This window comes from Lycium ferocissimum, chromosome 12, assembly GCF_029784015.1.
Source record: "Lycium ferocissimum isolate CSIRO_LF1 chromosome 12, AGI_CSIRO_Lferr_CH_V1, whole genome shotgun sequence".
Classification (NCBI taxonomy): domain Eukaryota; kingdom Viridiplantae; phylum Streptophyta; class Magnoliopsida; order Solanales; family Solanaceae; genus Lycium; species Lycium ferocissimum.
In genome coordinates, this window is record NC_081353.1 from 36,289,397 (window position 1) to 36,317,272 (window position 27,876).

General features: G+C 33.5%; 3 protein-coding genes across 7 annotated transcripts; all 3 read right to left on the reverse strand.

Annotated features, from left to right (window-relative positions):
• Nucleotides 1–786: 786 nt before the first annotated feature.
• Nucleotides 787–9,942, reverse strand: LOC132039264 (histidine kinase CKI1-like). The gene is given in 7 exon segments (XM_059429789.1): nt 787–1,102; nt 1,549–2,160; nt 2,696–3,104; nt 3,106–3,274; nt 4,684–5,050; nt 5,678–5,758; nt 9,613–9,942. Coding segments are annotated over 7 exon segments (2,181 nt in total). The 3' UTR covers nt 787–889.
• LOC132040442 (histidine kinase CKI1-like) lies at nt 1,420–18,086 on the reverse strand. Of its 5 annotated transcripts, none has more exons than XM_059431080.1 (6): nt 17,803–18,086; nt 16,290–16,440; nt 14,260–16,180; nt 12,397–13,485; nt 12,289–12,338; nt 1,420–1,451 (listed from the first exon to the last, which is right to left on the reverse strand). In XM_059431080.1, exons 3-5 carry the CDS (start codon nt 14,398–14,400, stop codon nt 12,291–12,293), a joined length of 1,278 nt encoding a protein of 425 aa, XP_059287063.1. In that variant the 5' UTR covers nt 14,401–16,180; nt 16,290–16,440; nt 17,803–18,086; the 3' UTR covers nt 1,420–1,451; nt 12,289–12,290. The 5 variants fall into 5 exon arrangements, with proteins under 5 accessions (XP_059287063.1, XP_059287065.1, XP_059287062.1 ...); XM_059431082.1 differs by having other exon boundaries at nt 14,260–14,853; nt 15,945–16,440; XM_059431079.1 differs by lacking the exon at nt 16,290–16,440 and having other exon boundaries at nt 14,260–14,853.
• On the reverse strand, nt 9,939–10,651 carry LOC132039265 (uncharacterized). The gene is made up of 2 exons (XM_059429790.1): nt 10,309–10,651; nt 9,939–10,252 (listed from the first exon to the last, which is right to left on the reverse strand). Exons 1-2 carry the CDS (start codon nt 10,649–10,651, stop codon nt 9,939–9,941), a joined length of 657 nt encoding a protein of 218 aa, XP_059285773.1.
• Nucleotides 18,087–27,876: the final 9,790 nt, after the last annotated feature.

The window sequence follows — 27,876 nt, forward strand, 5'->3', positions numbered from 1 at the left end:
ACTCTGTTGCCATATAATTTCATTTCATCATCTTTTTTTGTTGGTCGTTATCTTTCTTAATGGATTTTAGTTTGCTGAGTATCTGTTGGACATAAATGGATTCCTACTGGCAGTTTTGAAAAGGCAATGAATGTCATTAATCTTGAGTTAACTTTAAGGCCTTTTCAACAATCAGAAATGTAGTTCACAGGATCGTTGAAGCCTTCCTGTAGCCAATTAAAAAGCATCTTGATGATGCATTAATGCTTGTTGATTCCATCTCCAAAAAACGTCTCTGGCTGACTCTGTTGCCATATAATTTCGTTTCATCATCTTGTTCGTTATCTTTCTTAATGGAATTTAGTTTGCTGAGTCCATAAATGGATTCCTACTGGCAGTTTTGACCCAATGAATGATATAATCTTGAGGTAAGGCCTTTTCTATAATCAGAATGTAGTTCACAGGATCGTCATTAGTAGCCAATTAAAAAGCATCTTGATGATGCATTAAACCAGAAAAAGGGCTGCACGGTGCATGAAGCATCCCGTGTTCACGCATCCGAAGGGCCTATATATCACCTTCCACAAGCATTAGTGGACATTCCACCTTACCATTATTCACACGGAGACAACCTTACCATTGCTCCAAGGTCTGGTGATGCATTAAGCTAAGTTACAAAAACATATCAAAGTCAATATCAATGTGTTGGTGCGAACATTTTGAAGTTTTAAATCTCTATGTATGCATTTCATGTTGTACATATCACAAAAATGTTTACATAGGAGTAAAAACAAGATACTTAACAAAACAACATAAAACTATGAGAAAGACCCTTTGCAAGAGTTTCCGGAGAAATCTTACTTTATATCTTACATAACGACTCGAAGAAATAGAGACACTTTATGATCTCTTAAACTTCTCTATGCTCTATATAATCTATGGCTTTCAGAAGCTTAGCACCATCGAAGGGTTTTTCTATGTAATAATCCATTCCAACTTGAAAAATCTTATCTGTCACTTCCTTTGTATGTGCTGTTAAAGCTATGATGGGAATTCGAATTCCATAATGTGCCTCTTCTTCCCTAATGCATTTGGTTGCTTCAAATCCATCCATTTCTGGCATCTGCCAAACCACAAAACAAATACGGATATGTACGTTATATACACTGGTAATATAAATTAATAGTAGTACCATTATGCAATCAACATTTTAAATGAGTAGCTCTACTAGTTGGACTTCCAAAAGCAGTAATTTATGCAAATGAAATCTCAATGCTTTAAAAGTTTATCTTACTTCAAAATCTATTGCTCGTAGCAGTTCATCTTTTCTTTTTTCAATACAAAAAATTTACCATTTGTGAAACCTTCAATAAAAATATTAACTCCAATGTAAACCTCAACTGAAGTCCTTTTTCAACCTATGTTTCTCGGATTCTCCAAAGGTGTCATCACACTTATGTCTGATCCTTCAACTATTATGCATTTTTTAGGATCTGACATGGGTGGAACGGTATTTTTGGAGGATCTAAGCCACATAGTTTTCAACCTGAAGAATGAATACGATCTTACCTGACAATCCATCAGAATATAATCAAATGGTGGTGAAGGAGTGGATGGCCCTATACTGCATTGATCACTAAGGACTTTGCGGACAAGAGCTAGAGCTTTTTCACCATTTTCGCATGTGTCAGTGGTTGCACCAAGCTTGGAAACCTTGGTTTTGCATATCATAAGTAGTACTTTATTATCCTCAACCACCAAAATTTTCTTTCCTGTTAAAGGTAAGTTCTCACTAGAACTTCCGTTAACATCAACAGATACATCCTGTCGTTTCGCTTCTAAGGGTGGACTTCTGGACCTCATTGGAGGTTGCTGAATCTTCAATCTTGAAGTTGTTTCATCCTTTATTTCTTGTGTGACGGTTGGTAAATTTGTACCTTCAGACTCTGGTGAAAATTCGAGGACACGATATAAACGAGAACCATGTAGTGGTTTTGCCATGACTATATCTGTCGAACGTAGGTTATCCTCCTCTTCTCCTGCATAATTATGACTAATTGATTGATGTTCTTTAACTTCAGGCTGATCACATGCTATGAGGAAAATGTTGAATCGAAAGCAGGTGCCCTTTTCACCAATTTTCTTGTCGACTATACCTATTTCACCTCCCATTAACCGAACCTGAAGAATGAACAAAAAGAAAGTAACATGAGATATGAAGTAAGAAATTCAATAAATTCTTTATGCAGCAAACCTTGAAATGCATACAAATTCTATGTTTTTTGCTCTAGCAGAAACTCGCTCAAATTCTTGTGTTTTGTAGTGTTCTCGTAGGTTCTTTTTTATTACTTCATACGTTATTTAGCGCCATTATATATTGGTGATGTTTCTATAATAATATAATGATCAGATTGTCTCTTGGAGAAATATTAGTACCAAACAGAGACTGCAATAGCACTGATAAAACAAGAAACCAGACTTAACAGGAAAATAGTTTACTCCAACTTTTAGTTCTGTAAATTTTGTTCTATTTTATCAGTACTCTTTTTTTCTTTTCTGAAACGACGTCTTTAATTAAACACTGCTAGCTAGATAATGCTGATTGATCCCATATATAGAATGCACATGTAGACAGTTATGGCTAAAGAGCAGAACACACTGATTCTAAATTCTATATTCGCTACTCTATGTACTGTATAGTAAAACATACACATACCAACGACTGAGTAATCCCGAGCCCTAAGCCAGTGCCTGCTTGTGATCCATGAACAGAAGTTGTTTGATCATTCACTTGAACATAATTCTCAAAAACTGACTTTTGTTTCTCTTTAGGAATTCCTTTCCCTGTATCATCCACCTCAAATATGAACTCCACACAATTAGGATCTTGCTGAACTCTATTCAGTACTTGAGATTCTGCAGATGATTCATCGTTCTCTAAACGTAAGCATGACATACAACCAATACTAGAATTACTTGTATTGGATCTTTGATCAAAAACAGGTTTTCGAGCCCAAGCCCGAAGAGTAATGTGTCCCTCTGAGGTGAACTTAACTGCATTATGCAACAAGTTACTCAGTATCCGTCTTAATTCTCCCCTATCGCCTTTAACACGAGAGAATAGTAACAGAACCATCACACAGATCTAGTAACACGTCGACATTCTTCATTGCTCCATTCGGGTAATAGATGTTGACAACATGTTCTAGTAGCTCTTCCATATTGAATTCTTGTTCTTCAAGTTGCATCTTCCCTTGTTCTATCTTGCTTTGGTCAAGAATAGAATTCAATATGGCTGAAGAAAAAAGAAAATCATAACTTTGATATATATATATATATATATATATATATATCATTTATGAACTACATGCAAGGAAGAAAGGCTATACACACGTGCATCAATACACACACACGTTATGTAACAAAACTATTAAATTAATCCGCCTTGATATATATATATCATTGTGGATTCAATGTGGTTAAGGAAAGTGTTTTAGTTAACTCTTACATCATGGAAGATAAGGACAATCTACACACGTGCATTTATTATAGCATATTATGCAACCATCTTATTTCCTACGTTGTTAATCCCACTTTTGTTGGAGCTGTCATATGGTATCTTGCACAACCAAAATTTCACCTTTATACCTTCAAGGATCGGGCCAACACTATTGATACCATTTGTTGATATTTCTTAATTCTAGTATCAATTTTGCTTGAAAAGAGATGATTGTTTACCTTCTCATATGCATAGTTGGAGAATGGATTGCTCTTGTTGTGCAGATCACACAAAGATTACGTTGAAAACATATCATCTTCCACTGACCAATCCTAGACCACTTGTGATTCTTATCCAGATTCGTGATACTTTAGCATCGAAAGCTGAAGAACCCGTATCAATGGAGGTGACAAGTTAGTCTCTGTTTTAACATTTTTGTGTATCTTTATCCTGGGACAATTTCCCCATAGAGAACATGGGCTTGGCATCGGGCATTCAACAACATTATATGCTTTGTACAATCAACAAAGATGTCTCTTATGGTATCAATTTATTATAACATGAGATCTTGGATGACTACTTGATGACGCCTCTAGATGTAAACCTTGAAGCACGGGTTCTTCATTTCCAATGCTTAAGTATCATGAGCCTGTTAATCCCACTTTTGATTGGAGCTGTTTCAACATCCTCTTTGGTATCTTGCACAACCAAATTCATTTCCATTATTCCAACATTTTATACCATCATCTTTTCAAGTAAAAAATTGAAACTAGAATGAAGAAATATCAACAAGTATTGATACCATTTGGTGAAAGGTAAAATTTGGCTTCCAATTTGTTCTGGTATCAAGGCCGACTATTTGAACAAGAAGAGTGAATATTCCAGGACTGTAAAGTGATTGTTTAAGACCTGCTATGACATAACATGCTATAATACATTGATACCACAATAGTTTTTTTAGATGTCAAAGTATATAAGTTAAATCCAACTGATCTCAAAGAGTTAACTAAAACACTAATGTAAAAGTTCATTTATGCAAGTTTGCATATATGACAGGTAATCACTCAATGAAAGTGGAATCAGTAACTTAGAAAATAAGACAAATTACTGCTACGCCATAACATGTTAAAGTACTTTGCTAGTATAAACGTATTTTAGATTGTCAGAGTATATATAAGTTAAATCCGACTGAGGTAAACACTAACCTAAAAGATCGTTCGTGCAAGATTCCATATGATTCAAATTCTTCAGCAATTCGGATTCAGGTGAAGCCTGGGCGCGACACATCTCGATTAATCCAATGATTCCAGCAAGAGAAGCTCTAACATCATGATTTGCAAGTGCAAATGCAGTGCTTTTGTTCATACTTTTCCTTTCTTCTTGTTGAGTTGCTTCCATTTGCTTTATAAGTGCAGAAGACAAATACATTTCTCTTCTTCCTGCTCTTATTGTTAGTATCGCAAGGATGAATATTGAAATAGCCAATGCAATCATCATTAAGATGATTAACATGAATCCATATTTAATGTTTCTGTGAAAATGGCTTTGTAGTTCATTGACTGATGTATAAACCTGAAAATTAAAACATACATCGGTTATACGTCGTCAGTGTGAAAGAATTTTTACTTCAAATTATAGGATTGAATCTTGCTAAAAGTTGATTTTATAGATTCTTGAACGAGGAGTATGCAAGACAACGGCACCAACGAATACTGTCACACCAGTTATGGAATAGGACATTAGTTCATTCTCGAGTACTTGAATCAAGATAGCCTAGATAATAAGATAAGGTACCTGCTACAACAGGTCAAATAAAATGATAACATAAAAAGTTACTACGAAAGGAAATTATTTTTACCATTTCTCCTCTACGATCCAAAACAAATACTAACAATTATGTCCCAATCGCAAATTAGTTGGAATCGGCTATGGAAATCTTCATTGTCCATGTCAACTAAAGTAAAACCCGAGGTATGTGGGATCCACACACGATGATAATAAAACACTTCTATTTTACGTGTTAACAACTGTATGACATTCCATCATGTAACATCTGGAGATTTTTCTCATGCAACAGTTATCTAGTTAAAGAATCATCGTCTCTGAAACAACATGCAAGAGTGCATATATGTGAATTTAAGACGAGTTTAACTTTGACGTGCTGACAATAGAGAGAAAAAAATAGATGTGAGACAATACCTTAATCTCGCCTTCAATTCTTTTGACCCTATTGACCCAAAATGGTATCAGTACAGCAGGTACCAATAGCATTATCAATGCCTGCATGGAAAAATATATTCAAGTACAATACTTTAGTCAACTAATTAGAATTTTGATAACTATTAAATTGACCAATAAATAATATTTTTGAGCACTAGAAAGCTTACCAGAACCAAGCAAAAACAAACAGGCCTTGGCACTTTTAATGTGCTTAGCTTCATGACTTGATATTTGAGTTTGTATCTTTTTCTTGATGATTAGAAAAAAACTTTAAAAAAGATTGTGTTAATGCAACATAAAATATTAGAAATTAATAAATTGAAAATTGCAGCTATGAAATTTTCAACTTACCTCTATATTCGTTTACTCAATGAATATTTAATTTTCCTATGTGCATGCTTTATCATTATATATATGAAGAAAACAATCAAGAAATGAGTTCTTAAAATGGTAAAACATACAATAATGGATACAAAAGGTTATTTTCTTTATTGTTTTCCCTTCCTAGCTAGGCCATAATTTCTTTATTGTTTTTCCATTTTTGAGTAGTATTTTTTTAAGAAGATTATAAATTGAATGGATAATACATATAGTATATAGAGAATTTAAGGATTTTTATTTAATATGACTTAAGTAGAAAAAGGAAATGCATTTAGAGATGACAAGAGAAAAAGGAAGAAAAATTAAAATAAAAGCAAGGATGCCATTTCATTAAATGTCAAAGTTATTGTTTTCCCTTTTTCTACAAATGCATATTTTTGGTCCCATGTAAAATATGCCACGAAGAAACAAAGGAAAATTAAGGGAAAATAATAAGAATGGGCATTGGGAATTCACTATTTAATAATAAAAAAAAAATCATGGAGATGAATGATCATAATTCATGGTGGAAAAGATCTAATTTGAAGTATGAAAAATATTTATTCGTACATCGCCGTTTACATCAAACTATATTAATTTATCAAATTAGGTCAGGTGTTGTATTATTTAACTCGGGTAGTAAATATATATAATAGTCTACCTAGACATGTTATTTTGAACTATTGATACAAGCTGATAAACAATAAAATATATAAATATATGAGTTCTTTTTCTTGCATTAGAATTGATAAAAATTAGCTTAATCAGCAAGAAAGAAGGGGTGTGTGTGTGTATATATATATATATATATATTTGTTTGTTTAATGTAAGCGCGACCTTTTTATATTCATGATCAAATAAAAAAATAAAAAAAAGAAATTTCCGTGTTTTACGTACGTAAAAAATGATTTCAAAGGGTAATAAAAAAGAAAAATTTGTTTTGGGTTACAATTAAACTATAGAAAGAAGCCATTTAATGTTTTTAATATTTTTAGTTACCCTAGAAACTAAGAAAATTTGTTGGCGGCAACTAACTATTAGTAATTGTGTCATCTCTCTTCCATTCTTAATTAGAAGTCTCGAACATTGAAAATGAAATCTTCTTTAATAAAAAAAACTTTACTTTCACATTGGGACTTTCCCGACGTGAATCTTAATTAATCGATCCCAAAATAAATACGGAACATCGGATGAAAAACAAAAAAGAACCAGAATTTTACATTAAAAAAAAAAAAAAAAACGAAGAGTCAATATTTTAGTACTCCATAGTAAAAGTACCTTGATGAAAATCACTAATTGGTGTTATGCATGTCAATATTATAGCTGCATGTGATGGATTTCTTTTTCTTTCTCTGCAAATTTTAGAAAAATAATAGAGAGTTCAAAAAACAAGAATAATAACTATGCCTCAATTCGAAGTCAGTTGAGCTTCGAAGTACATAGTCATAAAGAATTGATTATAAGAAAGAAAAGCTATCAATTTTTCCATATCGCACATGCACGTGAACCCAAAATTTAGTGTCAAACGTCAGTTTAGAATGAATATGATTTTATTATATAAATCTTCTATTTTTTAACTTTTTCCACATGAATGTATGTATGTTCGAACTGAAGGTAATTGATTAAATTAAACCTGCAGAATTTGTCCTAAATCCGCCTCCGACTCAGATCATATCATAGGAGTAAGAATGGTGTTAGAGAAGCAAACGGAAGAAATAGGAAAAAAACCTATTCAAAAGAAGAGAAAGATGATATTTTTCACTTCACATAAAAAGTAGTACTTAAATATATGTGTGTTTCTATTTTTAAAAACGGAAAGGAATATATAATGCGAAGACATGCATTATTTTTTTCTCCATCTGTCTTAAACTTTTAAAAGGTTTGACTGTAAAAAGTTTTTTTTTCCTCACCCGAGTATGTGTCTGTTTATTTGCACTTTATGCATTATATATTCTTTTCCATTTTTAAAAAGTGGCACATACTTTATATAAACCTTTTTGTGTATAGGCTTAATAACGATAGGTTTGGCAGTTAAGTGAAGAAAACTAGCTTCTCTACTCTCTCTGGTATAATCTTATCTGCCCCGAATTTTTATATCAAATCAATTTAGCTTATTATATTAAATAATTCAATGACGTGAAGACGATAGATTCAAAGGATAGTTGTGTATGTTCAAATACATAGCGTGCAACCAACAAGCCTTCATTCTTAATCAGAGATCTCACGTTTGAGTACTGAGTATGGAGTTGTCTTAGTTAGGAAGAATTTTACCCCAACGTGAAACTTCTCGGCACGAATCCAGATTTAGACGAGCTAGCTCCAACACGAGTGACGAACATCAGGCGAGGAAAAAAAAAAAAAAACATCATGCATTTATTTCTTTGATTGTAGCTAAAATTGTGGAGGAATTTTCTTCTTGAGAACTGCATTTTTATCTGAACTGAGACACTTTCTATGAGATTGAAAATAAACCTCATGAAGAACCTGCTTATGAAAGGACTTTTGGCTTGTACAGATACACTGCATAGATCATCTTAGCACTGGGAATGAGTTGTTTATGGTAATGTGCACACTCATTTTCATGCTTTTCGGTGTCGTTTTGTCACCGGGTTAGGATATTAATCTTGGTATAAAATTTGGAATTACATTTATCACGTGTTTGGCTATTTGATATTAGCCAATACGGGTATAAATTTTATATCGATCCCTTATAAGATGTGAGATAATAATCCTAGGACTATAACCCCGGGATCATGATCCCAGAGACATCCTTGTTCCAAACCAAATGACCCCTTAATTGAATTTGTAACTTGAACAACCTAAACATATAATCCTACTTGGCATAATTCAATTTCTATACAACTTTTTCATTCCAACTTTATATGACATTCTTTCAACTTAAGTACGTTCTAAGATACTTAACACAATTCTGTTTCTGTAAAACTTTCACGACTTCCAGGAATGTAAATTTATGAAGCTATTAACTCTTCAATTTTTTTGTAACGTTTGCTAATCTTGTTAACTACTTTAATATTCTACAGGCATTACTAACATGTTATCTAAATCAAATTAACATCTTAAACCAGTACTAAGTTGAATACCTTCGATGAAATGAAGACAGTACTAAAAAAGAAGGGAGCACAACATATTACCAAATTAACAAACATATTCTCAAAAGACAAGCAAAATTTCTTCAAATGATGATTTTCTTGGGGAAGGGAGGGAGTATGTGAGAGTACAACAACAACAAAATACCCAGTTGAATCCCACAATGTGGGGTCTGGGGAGGCTAAAGTGTACGTAGACCTTACCCCCACCTTGGAAGGTAGGGAGGCTCTTTCCGAAAGACCCTCGGCTCAAAAGAAAACAAGGAAAACAAAGGAAAAGAGTCAGATACGGATAAGCAAATCAAAACAATGCGAAAATGAGAAATAGCAAGAGCAACGAAGTCATGATAAAACAACAAAGATAGACAAGACCCAACACATAGAAGCAGGATAAAAATACTCCTAATATGAGAAAGGAAACCTCGCGGCCCCCCACTAGCCCTCTACCCTGATACACGACCTCCACCCCCTCCTATCACCAGTCATGTCCTCGGTAAGCTGAAGTAGCGCCAGGTCCTGCTGAATCACCTCTCCCCAGGCCTTCTTTGGCGTAACCCTCCCTCTCTTCAGGCTCGTTACTGCCATCCTCTCACACCTCCTCACCGGCGCATCAGCGCATCTCCGCTGCACATGGCCGAACCACATCAACCTCCCTTCCCGCATCTTATCCACCACAGGGGCCACACCCACCTTATCCCAAATCACTTCATTCTGAATTCTATCTCTCCTGGTATGCCCGTACATCCATCTCAGCATCCGCATCTCAGCTACCTTCATCTTCTGGACATGAGCTTTCTTAACGGCCGCATTCCGTCCCATACAACATAGCCGGTCCTAACCACCGCTTTGTAGAACTTTCCCTTTAGAATAGGCGACATATTCTTATCGCACAACACCCCCGATGCTAGCTTCCATTTCATCCATCCCGCTCCAATACGATGTGTGACATCGTCGTCAATCTCGCCAGTCCCTTGGATGATCGACCCCAGGTACTTGAAACTTTCTTTCTTCGGGATGACCTGAGTATCCAACTGCACGTCCTCGTCCTCTACTTGACTCCCATCACTGAACTTGCACTCTAAGTACTCTGTCTTAGTCCTGCTCAACTTGAAACCCTTCGACTCCGCAGTCTCGTCGCCAAACCTCCGCTCGCGTTAACACCGCTCCGCGACTCGTCAATAAGCACAATGTCATCTGCAAACAACATGCACCACGGAACCTCTCCTTGAATGTGGCTTGTCAGAGCGTCCATTGCCACAACAAACAGAAACGGGCTAAGCGCGGACCCCTGGTGCAGGCCCATCGTGACTGGAAAGTGTTCCGAGTCACCTCCAACCGTCCTCACCCAGGTCTTGACTCCATCATACATGTCCTTAATCGCTCTAATGTATGCTACAGGAACACCTCTAGCTTCTGGACATCTCCACAAAGACGTCTCTTGGGACTTTGTCGTAAGCCTTCTCAAGGTCAGTGAGAGTAATTTCATAAATGATCATTCTGGTCCAAAAAAGAAAATACAAGTAGCTAATAGGTTTGGGAGAGGAGACAATTAAAGTGGCAACAACAATAAAATAGGTAATGTATGTGCTCACTTATTTGTGCTGCTTTCAGTGAACTGTGAACTCGAATAACCTAAACAAGTACTCCAATAAAATCGAAGGGAAAGTCCAATTTGAACACATATATGATCTGCTATGCGATTGACTGTAATGGTGTAGGTGCGTAAGGTAGCAGGTACCCAGTGGAAATGCTGCGTGAGCATCACCATTATTTAAAGAAAAAAAGATCGAATGCTTAGTGGATGATTACCCAATCAATGCTTGTTGATTCCATCACCAGTTAAACTTCTCTGACTCTGTTTCCATAAAATTGCATTTCATCATCTTTTTTTGTTTGTCATTCTCCTTCTTATAATGGAATTTACTTTGCTGATTATCTGTTGGATATAAATGAATTCCTACTGGTAGCTTTGAAGGCAATGAATGTCATTAATATTGAGTTAACTTTAAGGCATATTCTATAATCAGAAATTTAGTTCAAGGGATTGTTGAAGCCTTCTTGTACCAATTAGAAAGCATGTTGATAATGCATTAAGCCAAACAAAAAAAGGCTGCACAGTGCACGAAGTATCCCGTGTTCACGCACTATTTGGGAAAAGGCCGCACCCCAAGGGAGTGTATATAGGCAGTCTACCCTGACACAAGCATAATAGTGGTTGATTCCACGGCTCGAGCCCACGACCTATATGTCACACAGAAACAACTTTACCATTTCTCCAAGGTCCAATGATGCATTAAGCTAAGTTACAATAAAACATTCTATCAAAGTCAATTTCTATGTGTTGGTGTGAATATTTCAAAGTTTTAAATCTCTATGCATGCATTTCATGTTGTACACAGCACAAAAATGTTTACATAGAAGTAAAAACAGGGCACTAAACTTAACAAAACAACATAAAACTATGAGAAAGACACTTGAGGGCTGCTAGAGAGCAGCCCTTTGCAAGAGTTTCCGGAGAAATCTTACTTTATATCTTACATAACGACTCGAAGAAATAGAGACTTTTTATGATCTCTTAAACTTCTTTACGCTCTATATAATCTATGGCTTTCAGAAGCTTAGCACCATCGAAGTGTTTTTCTATGTAATAATCCATTCCAACTTGAACAATCTTATCTGTTACTTCCTTTGTATGTGCTGTTAAAGCTATGATGGGAATTCGAATTCCATATCGTGCCTCTTCTTCCCTAATACATTTGGCTGCTTCAAATCCATCCATCTCTGGCATCTTCCAAACCATAAAACAAAGACGGATATACATTATATACGCTGGTAATGTAAATTAATAGTAGTACCATTATGCAATCAACATTTTAAATGACTAGCTCTACTAGTTGGACCTCCAAAAGCAGTATTTTATGCAAATGAAATCTCAATGCTTTAAAAGATTATCTTACTTCAAAATCTATTGCTCGTAGCAGTTCATCTTTTCTTTTTTCAATACAAAAAATATGCCATTTGTGAACCCTTCAATAAAACCTCAACTGAAGTCCTTTTTCAACCTATGTTTATCGGATCCTCCAAAGGTGTCGTTGTTGTCACACTTATGTCTGATCCTTCAACCATTATGCATTTTTTAGGATCTGACGTGGGTGGAAAGGCATTTTTGGAGGATCTAAGCTACATAGTTTTCAACCTGAAAAATGAATACGAACCACATCTTACCTGACAATCCATCAGAATATAATCAAATGGTGGTGAAGGAGTGGATGGCCCTATATCACATTGATCACTAAGGACTTTGTGGACAAGAGCTAGAGCTTTTTCACCATTTTCGCATGTGTCAGTGGTTGAGCTAGAAACCTTGGTTTTGCATATCATAAGTAGTACTCTATTATCCTCGACCACCAAAATTTTCTTTCCTGTTAAAGGTAAGTTCTCACTAGGACTTCCGTTAACATCAACAGATATATCCTGTCTCTTCGCTTCTAAGGGTGGACTTCCGGACCTCATTGGAGGTTGCTGAATCTTCATTCTTGAAGTTGTTTCATCCTTTATTTCTTGTGTGACGGTTGGTAAATTTGTACCTTCAGACTCTGGTGCAAATTTGAGGACACGATATAAACAAGAACCATGTAGTGGTTTTGCCATGACTATATCTGTCGAAGGTAGCCTATCCTCCTCTACACCTGGTTTATCGAGCCAAACAACTCGAAGGGACACATTCTTGGGAAAGTCCTTCCGGTACTCAGCCATAGCACGGCCTATTTCTCGAGTTAGTCCAACACTTGTGTCAATTATGATCAAGATGAATCTTATAAGTCCTCCACCCCTCCTCTGAAATGATGAGATATTGATATGATCATTGATACCCGTTCCATCCGAAGCACTGAGAGGAATTTCCTTTGATTTCCCTGAGGATGAGGAGGAGTTGTATGATGCAAAGTTGGTTGTATTCCTTATTACCTTCTTGAGAGTTTGAGAAAAATCCTCGTGTCGATTCACAACATATACCTTTAAGCCTATTATCTTCTTGATGAATCTACAAAGAACTCGGCTTCTTTCTTCCTCCTTAATGAAAAGAACGACATTGGAATTTTCTGGTTTTTGATGGCTAGTGATACCATAATAGGAGTCACTAGATATACCTCCTAACTGAGACTCCAAATCTTCTTCTCTTGCATAATTAACGCTAACTGCTTGATTTTCTTGAGCTTGAGGCTGATCCCATGCTTTCAGGAATATGTTGAATCTAAAGCAAGTGCCCTTTTCACCAATTTTCTTGTCGACGATACCTATTTCACCTCCCATTAACCGAACCTGAAAAATGAATGAAAATAAGAAAGTAACATGAGATGTGAAGAAGGAAATTCATTAAACTCTCTATGAAGCAAATCTTGAAATGCATTGAAATGCTAGGCTTTTTTCCTTTAGCAGAAACTTGCTTAAATGTAGCTGAACAAAATCTTGTGTTTCATAGTGTTCTCATGAGTATCTTTTTTATTAGTTCACACGTTATTTAGCATCGTTATATATTGGTGATGTTTCTACAGTAGTGATTAGATTGTCTCTTGGAGAAATATTAGTACCAAAAAGAGACTTCAATAGCCCCGATAAAAAAAAGAAACCAGACTTAACAGGAAAGTACTTTAACTTTTAGTTCTGTGAATTTTGTTCTATTTTATCAGTACTCTTTTTTTATTTTCTGAAACAACATCTTTAATTAAACATTACTAGCTAGATAATACTGATTGATCTCGTATATAGAATGAAGATGTAAGACAGTTAATGATCTAGACCAGAACACAGCGTGCACTACTAAAAAACAAGAATTAGTGACGGACAAATTCCGTAGCTAAACAGCAAAATCCACCTCTAATCCTATTTAGCGTCGGATTAGCGACAGATTATCACAAAAATTTGTTAGCTACGAGCAATTTAGCGAAGAAGTTCATAGCTAATTCTAGTTTGTTTTTTTTTTTTTTTTGGGAAGGTCTGTTTGTGCGTAACTGTCACATATACAAAAGCATAACATACTGACTCTAAATTCTGAATTCACTATTGTACATAGTATATAGTAAAAGATACACGTACCAACGACTGAGTAATCCCGAGCCCTAAGCCAGTGCCTGCTTGTGATCCATGAACAGAAGTTGTTTGATCATTCACTTGAACATATATAATTCTCAAAAACTGATTTCTGTTTCTCTTTGGGAATTTCTTTCCCCGTATCATCCACCTCGAATAGGAACTCCACACAGTTGGGATCTTGCTGAACTCTATTCAGTACTTGCACTTCTGCGGAAGATTCATCGTTCTGTAAACGTAAGCATGACACACAACCAATACTAGAATTACTTATACTCGGAGCAAGATTGGAAGTTTGACCAAAATGGTTTTCGAGCCCAAGCTTAAGAGTAATGTGGCCCTCTGAGGTAAATTTAACTGCATTATGCAACAAGTTACTCAGTATTCGTCTGAATTCTCCCCTATCGCCTTTAACGCGAGAGAATCTTGCGACAGAACCATCACACGGATCTAGTAACATGTCAACATTCTTCATCGCTGCATTCGGGTAATAGATGTTGACAACATTTTCTAGTAGATCTTCCATCTTGAATTCTTCTTCTTCAAGTTGCATCCTCCCTTGTTCTATCTTGCTTTGGTCAAGAATAGAATTCAATACGGCTGAAGAAAAAAGATCATAACTTTGATATTACATACACTTCATTTATGAACTAGTAAGTTCAATTAAAGCATATCAAACTATTAATTAGCCTTGATTTATATATCATTGTGGATTCTTCTTCAAGTTGCATCCTCCCTTGTTCTATCTTGCTTTGGTCAAGAATAGAATTCAATATGGCTGAAGAAAAAAGATCATAACTTTGATATTACATACACTTCATTTATGAACTAGTAAGTTCAATTAAAGCATATCAAACTATTAATTAGCCTTGATATATATATATATATCATTGTGGATTATAAAGGAAACCCTTACTAGCATAAGAAAGGCTATACACACGTGCATGCGCGCACACACACACACGCACAAAAGTAAACGATATGTAACCTAGAAAACTGCCCTTAAATCTTGAATCCACCTCTACATGGATACTTAACTAATCTAGCAGTAAAAGTTTAATTTTTTTTTTTTTTAATATTGTACGGCAGTTCAATGTGTATCTATATGAGGACTAATGTATTGCACAAAATGTAGATTACAGAACTAGTAGAATCACTAAACAAAAACTTACCAGATCAAATGCATTTGAACCCTCCAAGTTTAAAAAGTGAAACGCTATATTTATTTCAACTTTTTTTCTCTATAACATGTTTTTTCTGTATAACATACAAAGGGGATTAGAAAAAGGAAAAGGGGGAAAGGGCCGGGACAACGCTAATTGAATCGACACATACCGTGTAAGAGACTCTCACATATATCACGAGACTCTAAGTCTTGGTGGTAGAAGGTATCAATGTGGTTAGTGTTTTAGTTAACTCTTTGAGATCAGTCGGATTTAACTTATATACTCTGATAATCTAAAAAAACTCTTATGGTATCAATGTATTATAACATGTTATGTCGTCGCAGGTAAACCTATCTTATTTCCTATGTTGTTAATCCCACTTTTGTTGGAGCTGTCATATGGTATCTTGCATAACCAAAGTTTCACCTTTATACCTTCAAGGATCAGGTCAACGCTATTGACACCATTTGTTGAGATTTCTTAATTCTAGTATCAATTATACTTGGAAAGATGATGATCGTTTACCTTCTCATCCCGTTACCTAAAACATATTGGAATAATGGAGAATGGATTGCCTATTGTTGTGCAGGCGTACACAAAGAGGATGTTGAAAACGTAGCTAAAATCATCTTCCACTGAGCAATCCTAGGAGCCACTCGTGACTCTTATCCAGACTCATGATACTTTAGCATTGGAAGCTGAAGAACCCGTGCTTCAATGGTGGTCTTTGACAAGTCTGCCTTAGCATCTCTGTAACCTGCCTGCGATTTAACATTTTTGCGTATCTTTATCCTGGGACGATTAGGCAAATCTCCATATATACACGGGCTTTGCATCGCTGCCAGCCTGAATCTAGGCAACATTAGATACCTGAGTCTAAGGTTGTACTTCTGCCGGAAGTAGTCAACAACAGATGTCCTTATTCCAGTTCCTTCACTGGTTGAGTGAACACCCAGGAGATCTTGTAGCGTCACCTTGATGACGTATCTCTACCCTTAATACCTTTCAGAACCCTTAATACCTATTAAGAAACACGAGATTCATGTTAACAGTTCATGTCTGATCAGGACCGTAAAAAGGGTAAAAGCATTCTGAAAGTTGTAAAGGGTAGATTTATGTCATCAAGGTGTTAGACGCTACAAGATCTCAGAGGTGTTCACTCAACCAGTGAAGGATATAATGTTTTCCATTGATGGCATCGGAACAAGGACATCTGTTGTTGACTACTTTCAATAGAAGTACAACATTGGACTTAGGTATCTGATGTTGCCTGCGATTCAGGCTGGCAGTGATGCAAAACCCATGTATGTATGGAGATTTGCCTAATTGTCCCAGGACAAAGATACACAAAAATGTTAAACCGCAGACAGTTAACAGAGATGCTAAGGGCAACTTGTCAAAGACCACCATTGAAGCACGGGTTCTTCAGCTTCCAATGCTTAAGTATCATGAGGCTGGACAAGAATCACGACTGAATCCTAGGATTGGGCAGTGGAAGATGATTTTAGCTACGTTTTCAACATCCTCTTTGCGTACGCCTTCACAACTATAGGCAATTCATTCTCCATTATTCCAACATGTTTTAGGTAACGGGATGAAAAGGTAAACGATCATCATCTTTTCAGGTAATATTGAAACTAGAATGAAGAAATATAACAAGTGGTAGAGCATTGGTTCGATCCCGGAATGTGTAAAGGTGAAACTTTGGCAATCTCCATTGAAAATTTATCTCCAGGATTGAGGAACCGTTGAGAGGCTGACTATTTGCAAAAACAGATTGAATGTTCTGGGACTGTAAAGTGGGATTAACAATGTCGGAAATAAGACAGATTTACCTGCTATGACATAACATGTTATAATACATTGATACCATAAGAGTTTTTTTAGATGGTCAAATTATATAAGTTAAATCCGATTTATCTCAAAAAGTTAACTAAAACACTAACCTAAAAGATTATTTATGCAAGATTCCATATATGACAGGTAATCGCTCAATAAAAGTGAGATCAATTATTGTTCGGATCGGTAACCCGGGTAATGAGGAATTTAGCCAAAAAACATTATAATGACAAAACAAAGACAATAGTTAGTTGATAACAACGGAAAGTAAAGAAAATAATGAGGCACAAATTTAATGTAGAGAGAGAATTCGATAAATTGAAACCGAACCAAACCGACAATAACCAAACCGGGTGGTTATTTTTTACTTGACCCGACGTCCACAAACCATGTGGAGAAGAATTTCACTATATCAATAATATCGATCTCTTTATTTGCATACTTGTATGTCCAAAACTCCATAGAGTATAAAAATTAGAAAACTTTTTTTTTTATTTTTCCCGTAAATACTCTAATTAACCCAAAAGTATTCCAAGAGAATAACCTCGAGATCACTCCAAAAGAAGGATTCACACAAGTATTTCCCAACTCTCTTACAATAATACTCTAAAAGAAAAGAAGAAGACAAAGAGAAAGAGAAGCTCTTCAAATTGTTTTGGTGTGTTTTCAACTGATGGTAGCTCTTCTATTTATAGCAAGAAGTACTTGGTCTCCAAGCTTGTGATGTCATGGCTTATGTCATGAACAAATGTATCAAACCACACATATCAAAACTTGGTACCCAAGTTTAATCTTCCACCAGATTTGTTGCTAATAGGCTTATGCCTATATGAAAAGGCCCACTTGAGAACAATCAAAATGAAGGCCACATTACAATTACGTAGGAAATAAGACAAATTACTGTTACGACATAACATGTTAAAGTACTTTGCTACTATAACCGTTTTTTAGATTGTCAGAATATATAAGTTAAATGAACTGAGCTATAAAACACTAACCTAAAAGATCGTTCGTCCAAGATTCCATATGATTCAAATTCTTCACCAATTCGGATTCTGGCGAAGCCTGTGCGCGACACATCTCGATTAATCCAATGATTCCAGAGAGAGAAGCTCTAACATCATGATTTACAAGTGCAAATGCAGTGCTTTTGTTCATGCTTTTCCTTTCTGCTTGTTGAGTTTCTTCTATTTGCTTTATAAGTGCAGAACGCAAATACATTTCTCTTCTTCCTGCTCTTATTGTTAGTATTACAAAAGTGAATATTGAAACAGCCAATGCAACCATCATTAAGATGATTAACTTGAATCCAAATTTAATGTTCTTGTGAAAACGGCTTTGTAGTTCATTGACTGATGTATACACCTGAAAATTAAAACATACATCGATAATACGTCGTCAGTGTCAAAGAACTTTTACTTACGTTAAAGTGGATTAGATCTTCCTAATAGCTGATTCCATAGATTTTCGAACAACGCTTACGCTAAACAACTGTACCAACAAATACTGTAACGCCAGTTATGAAATAGTACATTATAAGTTGATTCGAGATAGCCTAGATAATAAGACAAGGTATACCTGTTACAACGGGTTAAAATATAGTGATAATGTAAAAAGTCACTAAAGATGGTAAGAAGCAAGGAAATTATTTTTACCATTTCTCCTCTACGACCCAAAACAAATACTAACAATTATGACTCAATCACAAACTAGTTGGAATCGGCTATGGAAATCTTCATTGTCCATTTCAACTAAAGTAAACCCGAGGTATGTGGGACCCACACGAGGATAATAATGTATTTGAGAAGTGTTAACAAAAGCATGAGATTCCATCATGTAACATTTGAAATTTTTTTCATGCAACAATTATCTAGTTAAAGAACCATCGTCTTTGAAACAACATGCAAGAGTGCATATATGTGAATTTAAGATGAGTTTAAGTTTTACGTACTGACAGTATACAAAAAATAATAGATGTGAGATAATACCTAAATCTTGCCTTCAATTCTTTTGACCCTATTGACCCAAAATGGTATCAGTACAGTTGGTACCAATAGCATTACCAATGCCTGCATTGGAAAAAATATTTGAAGTACAACTTTTTAATCAACTAACTAGAATTTGATAAATACTAAATTGACCACTAAATAATACTATTATTCAGCACTAGAAAACTTACCAGAACCAAGCAAAAACTGACAGGCCTTGGCATTTTTAATGTGCTTAGCTTCATGACTTGATATTTGAGTTTGTATTTTTTTCTTGATGATTAGAAAAAAAAAAATTAAAAAAGTTGTGTTAATGCAACATAAAATATTAGAAATTAATAACTTGAAAATTGCAGCTAGATGAAAATTTCATAGAGGAATTTTCAACATACCTCTATTCGTTTACTCTATGAATATTTAATTTAATTTACCTAAGTCTATGGCTTTCTCGATATATATATATATATATATATATATATATATAAACAATCAAGAAATGAGTTCATAAAATGGTAAAATATAAAATGATGGATAAAAATGGCTATTTTCCCTTCCTAGGCCATAATTTCTTTATTGTTTTTTCCATTTTAGAGTAGTATTTTTTTAAGAAGATTATCAATTGAACGGACAATACATATAATATATAGAGAATTTAAGGATTTTTATTTAATATGACTTATGTAGAAAAAGGAAATGCATTTAGAGATGACAAGAGAAAAAAGGAAGACAAATTAAAATAAAAGCAAGGATGTCACTTCATTAAATGTCAAAGTTATTGTTTTCCTTTTCTCCTCGGATACATAATGACTTTTTTGGTCCCATGTAAAATATGCCAAGAAGAAAAAAAGGAAAATTAGGAAAAATAATAAGAACGGGCATTGGGATTAATTCATGGAGATGAATGATCATAATTCATGGTGGAAAAGATTAATTTGAAGTATGAAAAATATTTATTCGTATGTGGCGTTTACATCAAACTATATGAATTTATCACAATTAATTAGTAACAAAATTTAGGTCAGATGTTGTATAATTTAACCCGGCTTAAGAAGTAATTTTGAAGTATTGATACCAGCTGATAAAGAATACTAGTATATATAAATATATATAAGTTTTTTTCTGGCATTAGAATTGAGAAATTAGCTTAGCACCAACAAAGAATAACATAATTTAAGTGTGATGTTTATATATCATGATCAGGTAAAAAAAGAAGAAGAAAATTCTATGTTGTACGTACGTATAAATGATTTCAAAGGGTAATAAAAAGAAAAATATTTGTTTCGGACTAATTAAATTTCAAAAAGAAGCCGTTTAATATTTTTTATATTTCTTAGTTATCTTAACAACTGAGAAAAGTTGTTGGTGGCACCTAACTATCAGTTTCATCCCTTCCATTCCTAATTAGAGGTCTCGAACACTAAAAACGGAATCGTCTTTAATAAAAAAAAGATTTTACTTCTACAAGGGGATTTTCCGGCGTGAATCCTAATTAATCAATTCCAAAATAAATACAGAACATCAGATGAAAAACAAAAAAAATCAGAATATTAAAATTATTGGAATACTAAAAACAAAAAAGGAAGAGTCAATATTTTTAGTACTCCATGGTGAGTACCTTGATGAAAATCTTTAATTGGTGTCATGCATATTGCCAACTACAGCTGCATGGTGATGATTTCTTCTTTCTCTGCAAATATTAAAAAAAGAATAGAGAGTTCAAAAACAAGAATAATAACTATGCCTCAATTCGAAGTCAGTTGAGCTTCGAAGTACATAGTTATAAAGACAGAAAACCTATCAATTTTTCCATATCCCACATGCAATGAACCCAAAATTTAGTGTCAAACGTCAGTTTAGAATGAATATGATTTTATTATATAAATCTACTATTTTTTAACTTTTTCCACATGAATGTATTTAATTTATGTTCGAATCGAAGATAATTGATTGAATTAAACTGCGTAATTCCTCCTAAATCCATCTCCGACTCGGATCATATCACAGAAATCAGAATGGTGTTAGAGAAGCAAACCGAAGAAATAGGAAAAAACCTACTCAAAAGAAGAGAGATGATATTTTTCACTTCACATAATATTAATGCTTAAATATAAGTATGTGTGTTTCTATTTTTTAAAAAGGAAAGGAATATATAATACAAAGACATGCATATTTTTTTTTTCCTCCATCTGTCTTAAAATTTTAAAAGGTTGACTGTAAAAGTTTTGTTTTCCTCTATGTGTTGTTTATTTGCACTTTATGCATTATATATTCTTTTCCAATTTGTAAAGTGGCACATACTTTATATAAACCTTTTTGTGTATAGGCTTAATAACGACAGGTTTGGCAGTTAAGTGAAGAAAAGCTTCTCTACTTTCTCTCTAGTATAGTCTTATCTGGACCGGGTTTTTATATCAAATCAATTTAGCTTATTGTAATTAAATAATTGAATGAGGTGAAGACACATATTCAGTGATAGTTGTGTATGTTCAAACACATAACATGCAACCAACGAACCTTCATCCTTAACCAGAGGTCATACGTTTGAGTACTGAGTATGGAGTTGCTTTTTTTAGGAAGAATTTTACAACAACATGAAACTTCTTGGCACGAATCCTGATTTAGACGAGCTAGCTCCAACTCGAGTAACAAACATCATGCGAGAAAAAGAAAAAAAAAAGAAAAAACACATATCATGCATCTATTGAATATGTAGGATTTTTCACTGCGAATTTAGATTTAATCAGGCCTCAATACTCATTGGAGCTAGCTAGTCTAAATCTGAATTCGTACTGAGAAATTCCACGTTGGAGGTAAAATTCTTCCTAAAAAGTCAATTTCATACTCGATCTTTCGAACGTGAGGGCATACAGTTATAGGATAAAGGCTCGTTAGTTGCACGATATGTGTTTGAACATACACAATTATCACTAATCAGTCGTCATCACCTCATTAAATTATTTAAGCGTAACAAGCTAATTTAATTTGATATAAAAACTCGGTGCATATAGCATTATACCAGAGAAAAATTAGCTTTTCTTCACTTCACTACCAAACCTGTCGTCATTAAGCCTATACACAAAAAGGTTTATATAAAGTATGTGCCACTTTTTAAAAATGGAAAAGAATATATAATGCATAAATTGCAAATAAACAGACACATGCATATGATTCTCTTTCAATTTGTCTCAAGTTTTAATTAGTTTGACCGTAGAAAAACGAGAGATAGACAATTTAATGAGGAGAAGAAATAGACAATTTTGTGGAATAGTTTAAGTTATATACTTGCATTATAAAGATTCTTTTATATATTACCAATGTAATTTAACCTATTATAGAATATTAAGAATTTTTTATGTCAGGTTACTAGTTGATGGTTATCATATAATTTTATTTGTAAATTTTTTTTATATTACTAGTTTAATTTAACTTGTTATGGCATATTAAGAATTTTTTATATCAGTTTACTAGTTAATGTTTATCATATAAATTTATTTGTAATTATTTTACGAAGAGGAAAATATGGAAATAAGAGAAAGTGGTTACTAACTAGTAGTTAGTTTCGGTAATTTATTCTACAATGTATATATTAAATAAGACTAAGAGGTTTGAGATGAATTAAATTGATAACACTGGTTAATTTTGCGAGTATCTCCAAAGTCGTAAAGGTTTCCTTGTTTTGGTTTAAGGGTTTTATCATCCGAATAATGCCTCTATATCAAACAATAGCTAAAGTTTAATTAGTTTTGAAATGCGGACTAAAGCTCGACGATTCAAAAAGTTGTTATTTGTCCATTTCTCAGCGAAGTTAGTTATGGTAACTTGTGATGGTTTAGGCCCACTTTTCTGGGTTCGTCATCTCACTGGCCCAATTTAGGTGGGTTGGCCCATAGATGAGTCACAGACCTTGCATAATTGGACGAAGTGCACACAAATACTTAATTTGGGGACCATTATTTAAATTGTAGTCCAAGTCAAGTTTTTGTCTTATAAATATACGTATATATATATATATATATATATATATATATATATATTAGAACCACTTCAGATATATGAGACTGAATCGCAAAAGTACGTGTCTAATAACAATAACATACCCGGTGTAATCCCATAAGTGAGGCTTGGGAAGGGTAGAGTGTAATTTACTGTCTCCATTTGATATTATTTTCTTTTATCTTTTATTAGAGTAAGAATAAAAATGAAAAAGTAATTAAATTCTATTTTGGGAGGTGGAGAAGTTGTTTTCGATAGACCCTCGACTCAAGGCAAGCAAATGAAAGCAGTCGGGAAGATGAAACAACTGAAGTGAAGAGGCCATGGAAATACTATATAAAGCATGATCAAACATTCTAAAAAGGAAACAGTAACCAAAACAATTTAATACGATAATCGAAGTACAATAAACAACAGATAGTAACAAAAATCGAAGGACAACAAATTATAAGAGTAGTACTACGACTACTAGTACGGAAAGATAAGCAAGAGAACTCTCTACTACCAACTAACCTTCCATCTTAATATCAAACAATAGCGTTTAATTAGTTTTGAAATGCCTCCACAACCTTCTATCTCAGCGAAGGTCGTAACTCCACTGGGTTCGTCATCTCACTACCTGGCCCAATTTAGCTAAAAATACGTCATATGCCTTAATCTAATCATTTAAATCGACCCAATACTTCTTTGGTCTTCCTCTACCTCTCCTGAAACCATAGCCAATTTCTCATACCTCCACACTGGGACAAAAGTACGTGTCTAGAATTTGATAAACATGAACATTATATGTCCGAAGTTTGCCCTTGTCACGACCAAACATCGCACATTTTTACGCGAGTTTTGTCCGCCTTGCCAAAGCCAACTTCGGATATCTTTCTTGAAGCTCTGGCCTTGGCTAGGCCAAACTTCGGACATGTAATGATGCACTTCAGACAATTTCGCATGAGGTTCAAGCATATAAATGGCTAGAAGTTCAGGTGAACAAATTTTTGCTCAGAAACAATAAGTTCATCAAATTTCAACAATTCAACACACATATTCAACACCCAAACTACCTCAAATGAGCTTAAATTTGAAACATATGTTTCATATATCATAAAGAATAAATCGTAGTCATCAAGTTGCCAAAACAATAACAAATTTAATAAACTCACTTTGCAGTAATAGTGATTTACCATTGTTTGCAAGTTTTTCCAACAATAACTTTGTGATTTTAAATTGCTTTCATATTCAAAATTTAAGACCCATTTCTTCAAAATATTATACTTTAGATACTTGTAAATTCGAAAAATATTATTGTTCAACGATTAAGAAGAAAAAGGAGGAAGAGTATGAGAAGGTGAGAAAGTTATCTAAAATTACCTATACTTTGAGTACTAGTTACACTTTTTAAAATAAAAAAATTGGTACAAGTTAATTGTTTTTACTATTATTAGATTCGAAAGACCAAAAACAAAATAGGAAAGCTCCCTATCTCGTACAAATCATACACCAAAAACAAATTAGGAAAGCTACTTATCTTGCACAAATCATACACCAAAAACAAAATAGAAAAGCTACTTATTTCGTATAAATCATACTTATCTTTGATAAATACTTACTTATATTTGATATTTATACAAAATTAAACAATTAGTTTAGTAGTTAGAAATTTAAAGTAATGACAGATATCATTTAGTCATTAAATCTGAAATGTGTTGTTGAAAAATATATATCTTATATTCAGCAATTTTATATAAATACTAAGTGTGCTTTATGTGGGTAAATTTTTATTGCTTGCGTTTTTTCAATGGTTTCATTGAAAATGCTTCGGTAATAATCTAGTCAAATCCCGTCATACGAGTGTGTTTGGTATGGAAAATATATTTAATTTTTTATGTCTGGTTGATCAAAAAATAACTTTTTTAGCAAAATAAATTCTTTAAAAATTAAAAATAACTTTCCGTGTTGTTTGTCTCCTAATCATCCCCACCAAACTATCTAGCTGGAATATTTCATCATCCCTTTTATTTTTGTTCTTTCTCAAACTTATGGTGACAATGATTGGAGAATAAAAAATTAGGCTCCAGTACAAATACATATGGTTTTTATAGTCAGTTTGGTAACCATAATGCACGTGATGTGACCACTTTAATGAAAAGCTACGTCATTTATTAATTAATCAGAAACTTAGACCTCTTTTTTTGTTTATCCTCTTAGTCGCTACAATGTTAATTAGCAGCAGAGCTAGAAATTTTATATAAAAAAAAAAATTCAAAAATGTTACTCCTGTAATTTACACATCTACTTTTCTTATGATAAGAAAAGTCAGAATCCTAAATATATTTTAAAAATATATATTTATTCTAGTTAGGCAGTATAACTTTTCAATTGCGGCCATTCCGATGGTTTATTATCGAAAATCTCATATTCCCGCTGAATCTGACTTGAAATTATTTCATCAAAAATCTACTCGTCTTTATTATTGGTCTGGCTAGCCATAGGTTCCAAGTCAAGTATCTTTTTTCTTTTTAACTATGGTATTCGAAATCCACTAGCATGATACATCTATATTTGCGTTAGGAAAACTCGCTATATTGATAAAGTGTTCCTTACTAAGAAATTCACTATATATCATAGTATTCGAACTCGAAGCTTTTGATTAAGAGTAAAGAAATTTCAGTAATCACACTAAATCCTTGGTGGTTTAAGTCAAACATTAATATCTTATTAAGAAATAATTATGAGTAAGATTAGATAAATTGAATTTAACTTGGAAGGATTCTCAGATCCTTCTACTACGGGTCAGTGATCAGAACTCAAGAAAAAGGTGCCTTTAACGTGCAAATCAAGAATTAACAAACCTCATTAATCAACATTTTTTTATTATTTAATAGTTCTCTTTTTTTTTTTTCCTTCCTGCGGGGGTGGTGGGTGGGGGAGGAAATGAACTATAAAATGTCTGAAAATAATATATTATCCTATAGGTCGATAAAAATATTTAAAGCCTACGAGGATTGAGGAATTAAGAGCATACTTTAGAGGAATTTATGTTTAGTCAAATTGTTTAGTTTGATGTTAACATTAAATTGCCTGGAAAGAAGAATTTTCATACATCTATCTGATAATGTTTCTGAAAGTGGTAATTAATTTGACAAAGGAGTTAATTAAAGGGGAAAGAAATTTGGATCGCAAATCTTTTTTGTTCCTTTTTTTTTTTTTTTTTTTATCAAAATTGAATATCTAGTTTATTTATTTTTAGAAATAATAAATTATTTAATTAACTAACATTTCCCCCGTAGAGTCGGATATTTATATACCACATAAATCATTAATCATACATGTATAACAATGGCGGAACGTGACTTTCACCGAGGAGTTCATCATTTATTATATATTTAGGAGCTGTTTGGACATGATTTGAAATCGTGAGATGAAATCATGATGTTTGAAGTTGAAGTTTTGTTTGGACATGCGATTTGGATTTCTTAAGTTGTAAATTTTCTTATAGACATAAAAACCCACAAGTCGTAAAAACCATCAAAACTTTCTCAATTCTTATACAATCTTACCAATGAGCAAGTCTTAGTTCATAACATAATTAATACGCTACTAGAAGGTCTTTCTAAAAAAATACAACATCAATTGATCAAACTTTAGTTCAATAAAATGGAAAATTCAATAAAATGGAAAATTGAACATGAGTTGTAGTGTAACTACTCTTTAATATAATCCTCCCACATGATTAGTAAGAGTAAATTGGGTATAAATATACTACAAACTTGTAGATCTTCTAATATTTGATATAAATGGTTGGTAAGCATGATTAGTAAATATATCTACCAACTTATGAATTTATTTTTACAAAATATAAACTTATGGGTCAACTTTTACATTTAAAAAATTTGAAATCATGATTTGGAATATCAAATCATGCCATTTTGGATGATTTGAGATTTCATCTCATGAGATAAAAACGCATGTGCAAACGTTGATTTCATCTCATGTTCAAACACCTACTTAAGAATCTTGACTTTATATGTACAGTGTGATTTTCCGATGAAAAGATTCGGATAAACTCTTTCTGCCTCATTAGCTCCGCCACAGATACAGTCAAAACTCTCTATAACAGCATTGTTGGGTCCAAAAAATTTTAGTCGTTATAGAGAATTGTTGTTATACACATATAACAGCATTGACATTTAAATAATATTTTATTGTTATAGGCAAAAAAGATGCATAAAATCTAATTTTTCATTTTTAATTGCCAAATTCTAAGCTTAATCACACTTTGTATAATAAAGGAAAATCTTTTAATGATGACAATATATATATTCATATGATATTTTTTGTCATAAATATTGTATTAAAGGATCAAATATTTGGTAAAAAATCTCTAGACTTATTATTGGTAATCATAGATATTCTATTTTTATAAAGGTGGTTAATTATTATATTACCAAAAAAGAAGATAATTGTTATATGAGGGATAATTTACAAAGAGTGTACTATTATAAAGTTGGTTATTGCTTTTATAGGTGAAATGTTGTTATAGAGAAGTAAAATATAACATAAAAAATCGGTTTTGAAAAAATTTAGCTATTATAAAAAGGTGTTGTTATATGCGAATGTCGTTATATAGAGATCTGACTGTACAA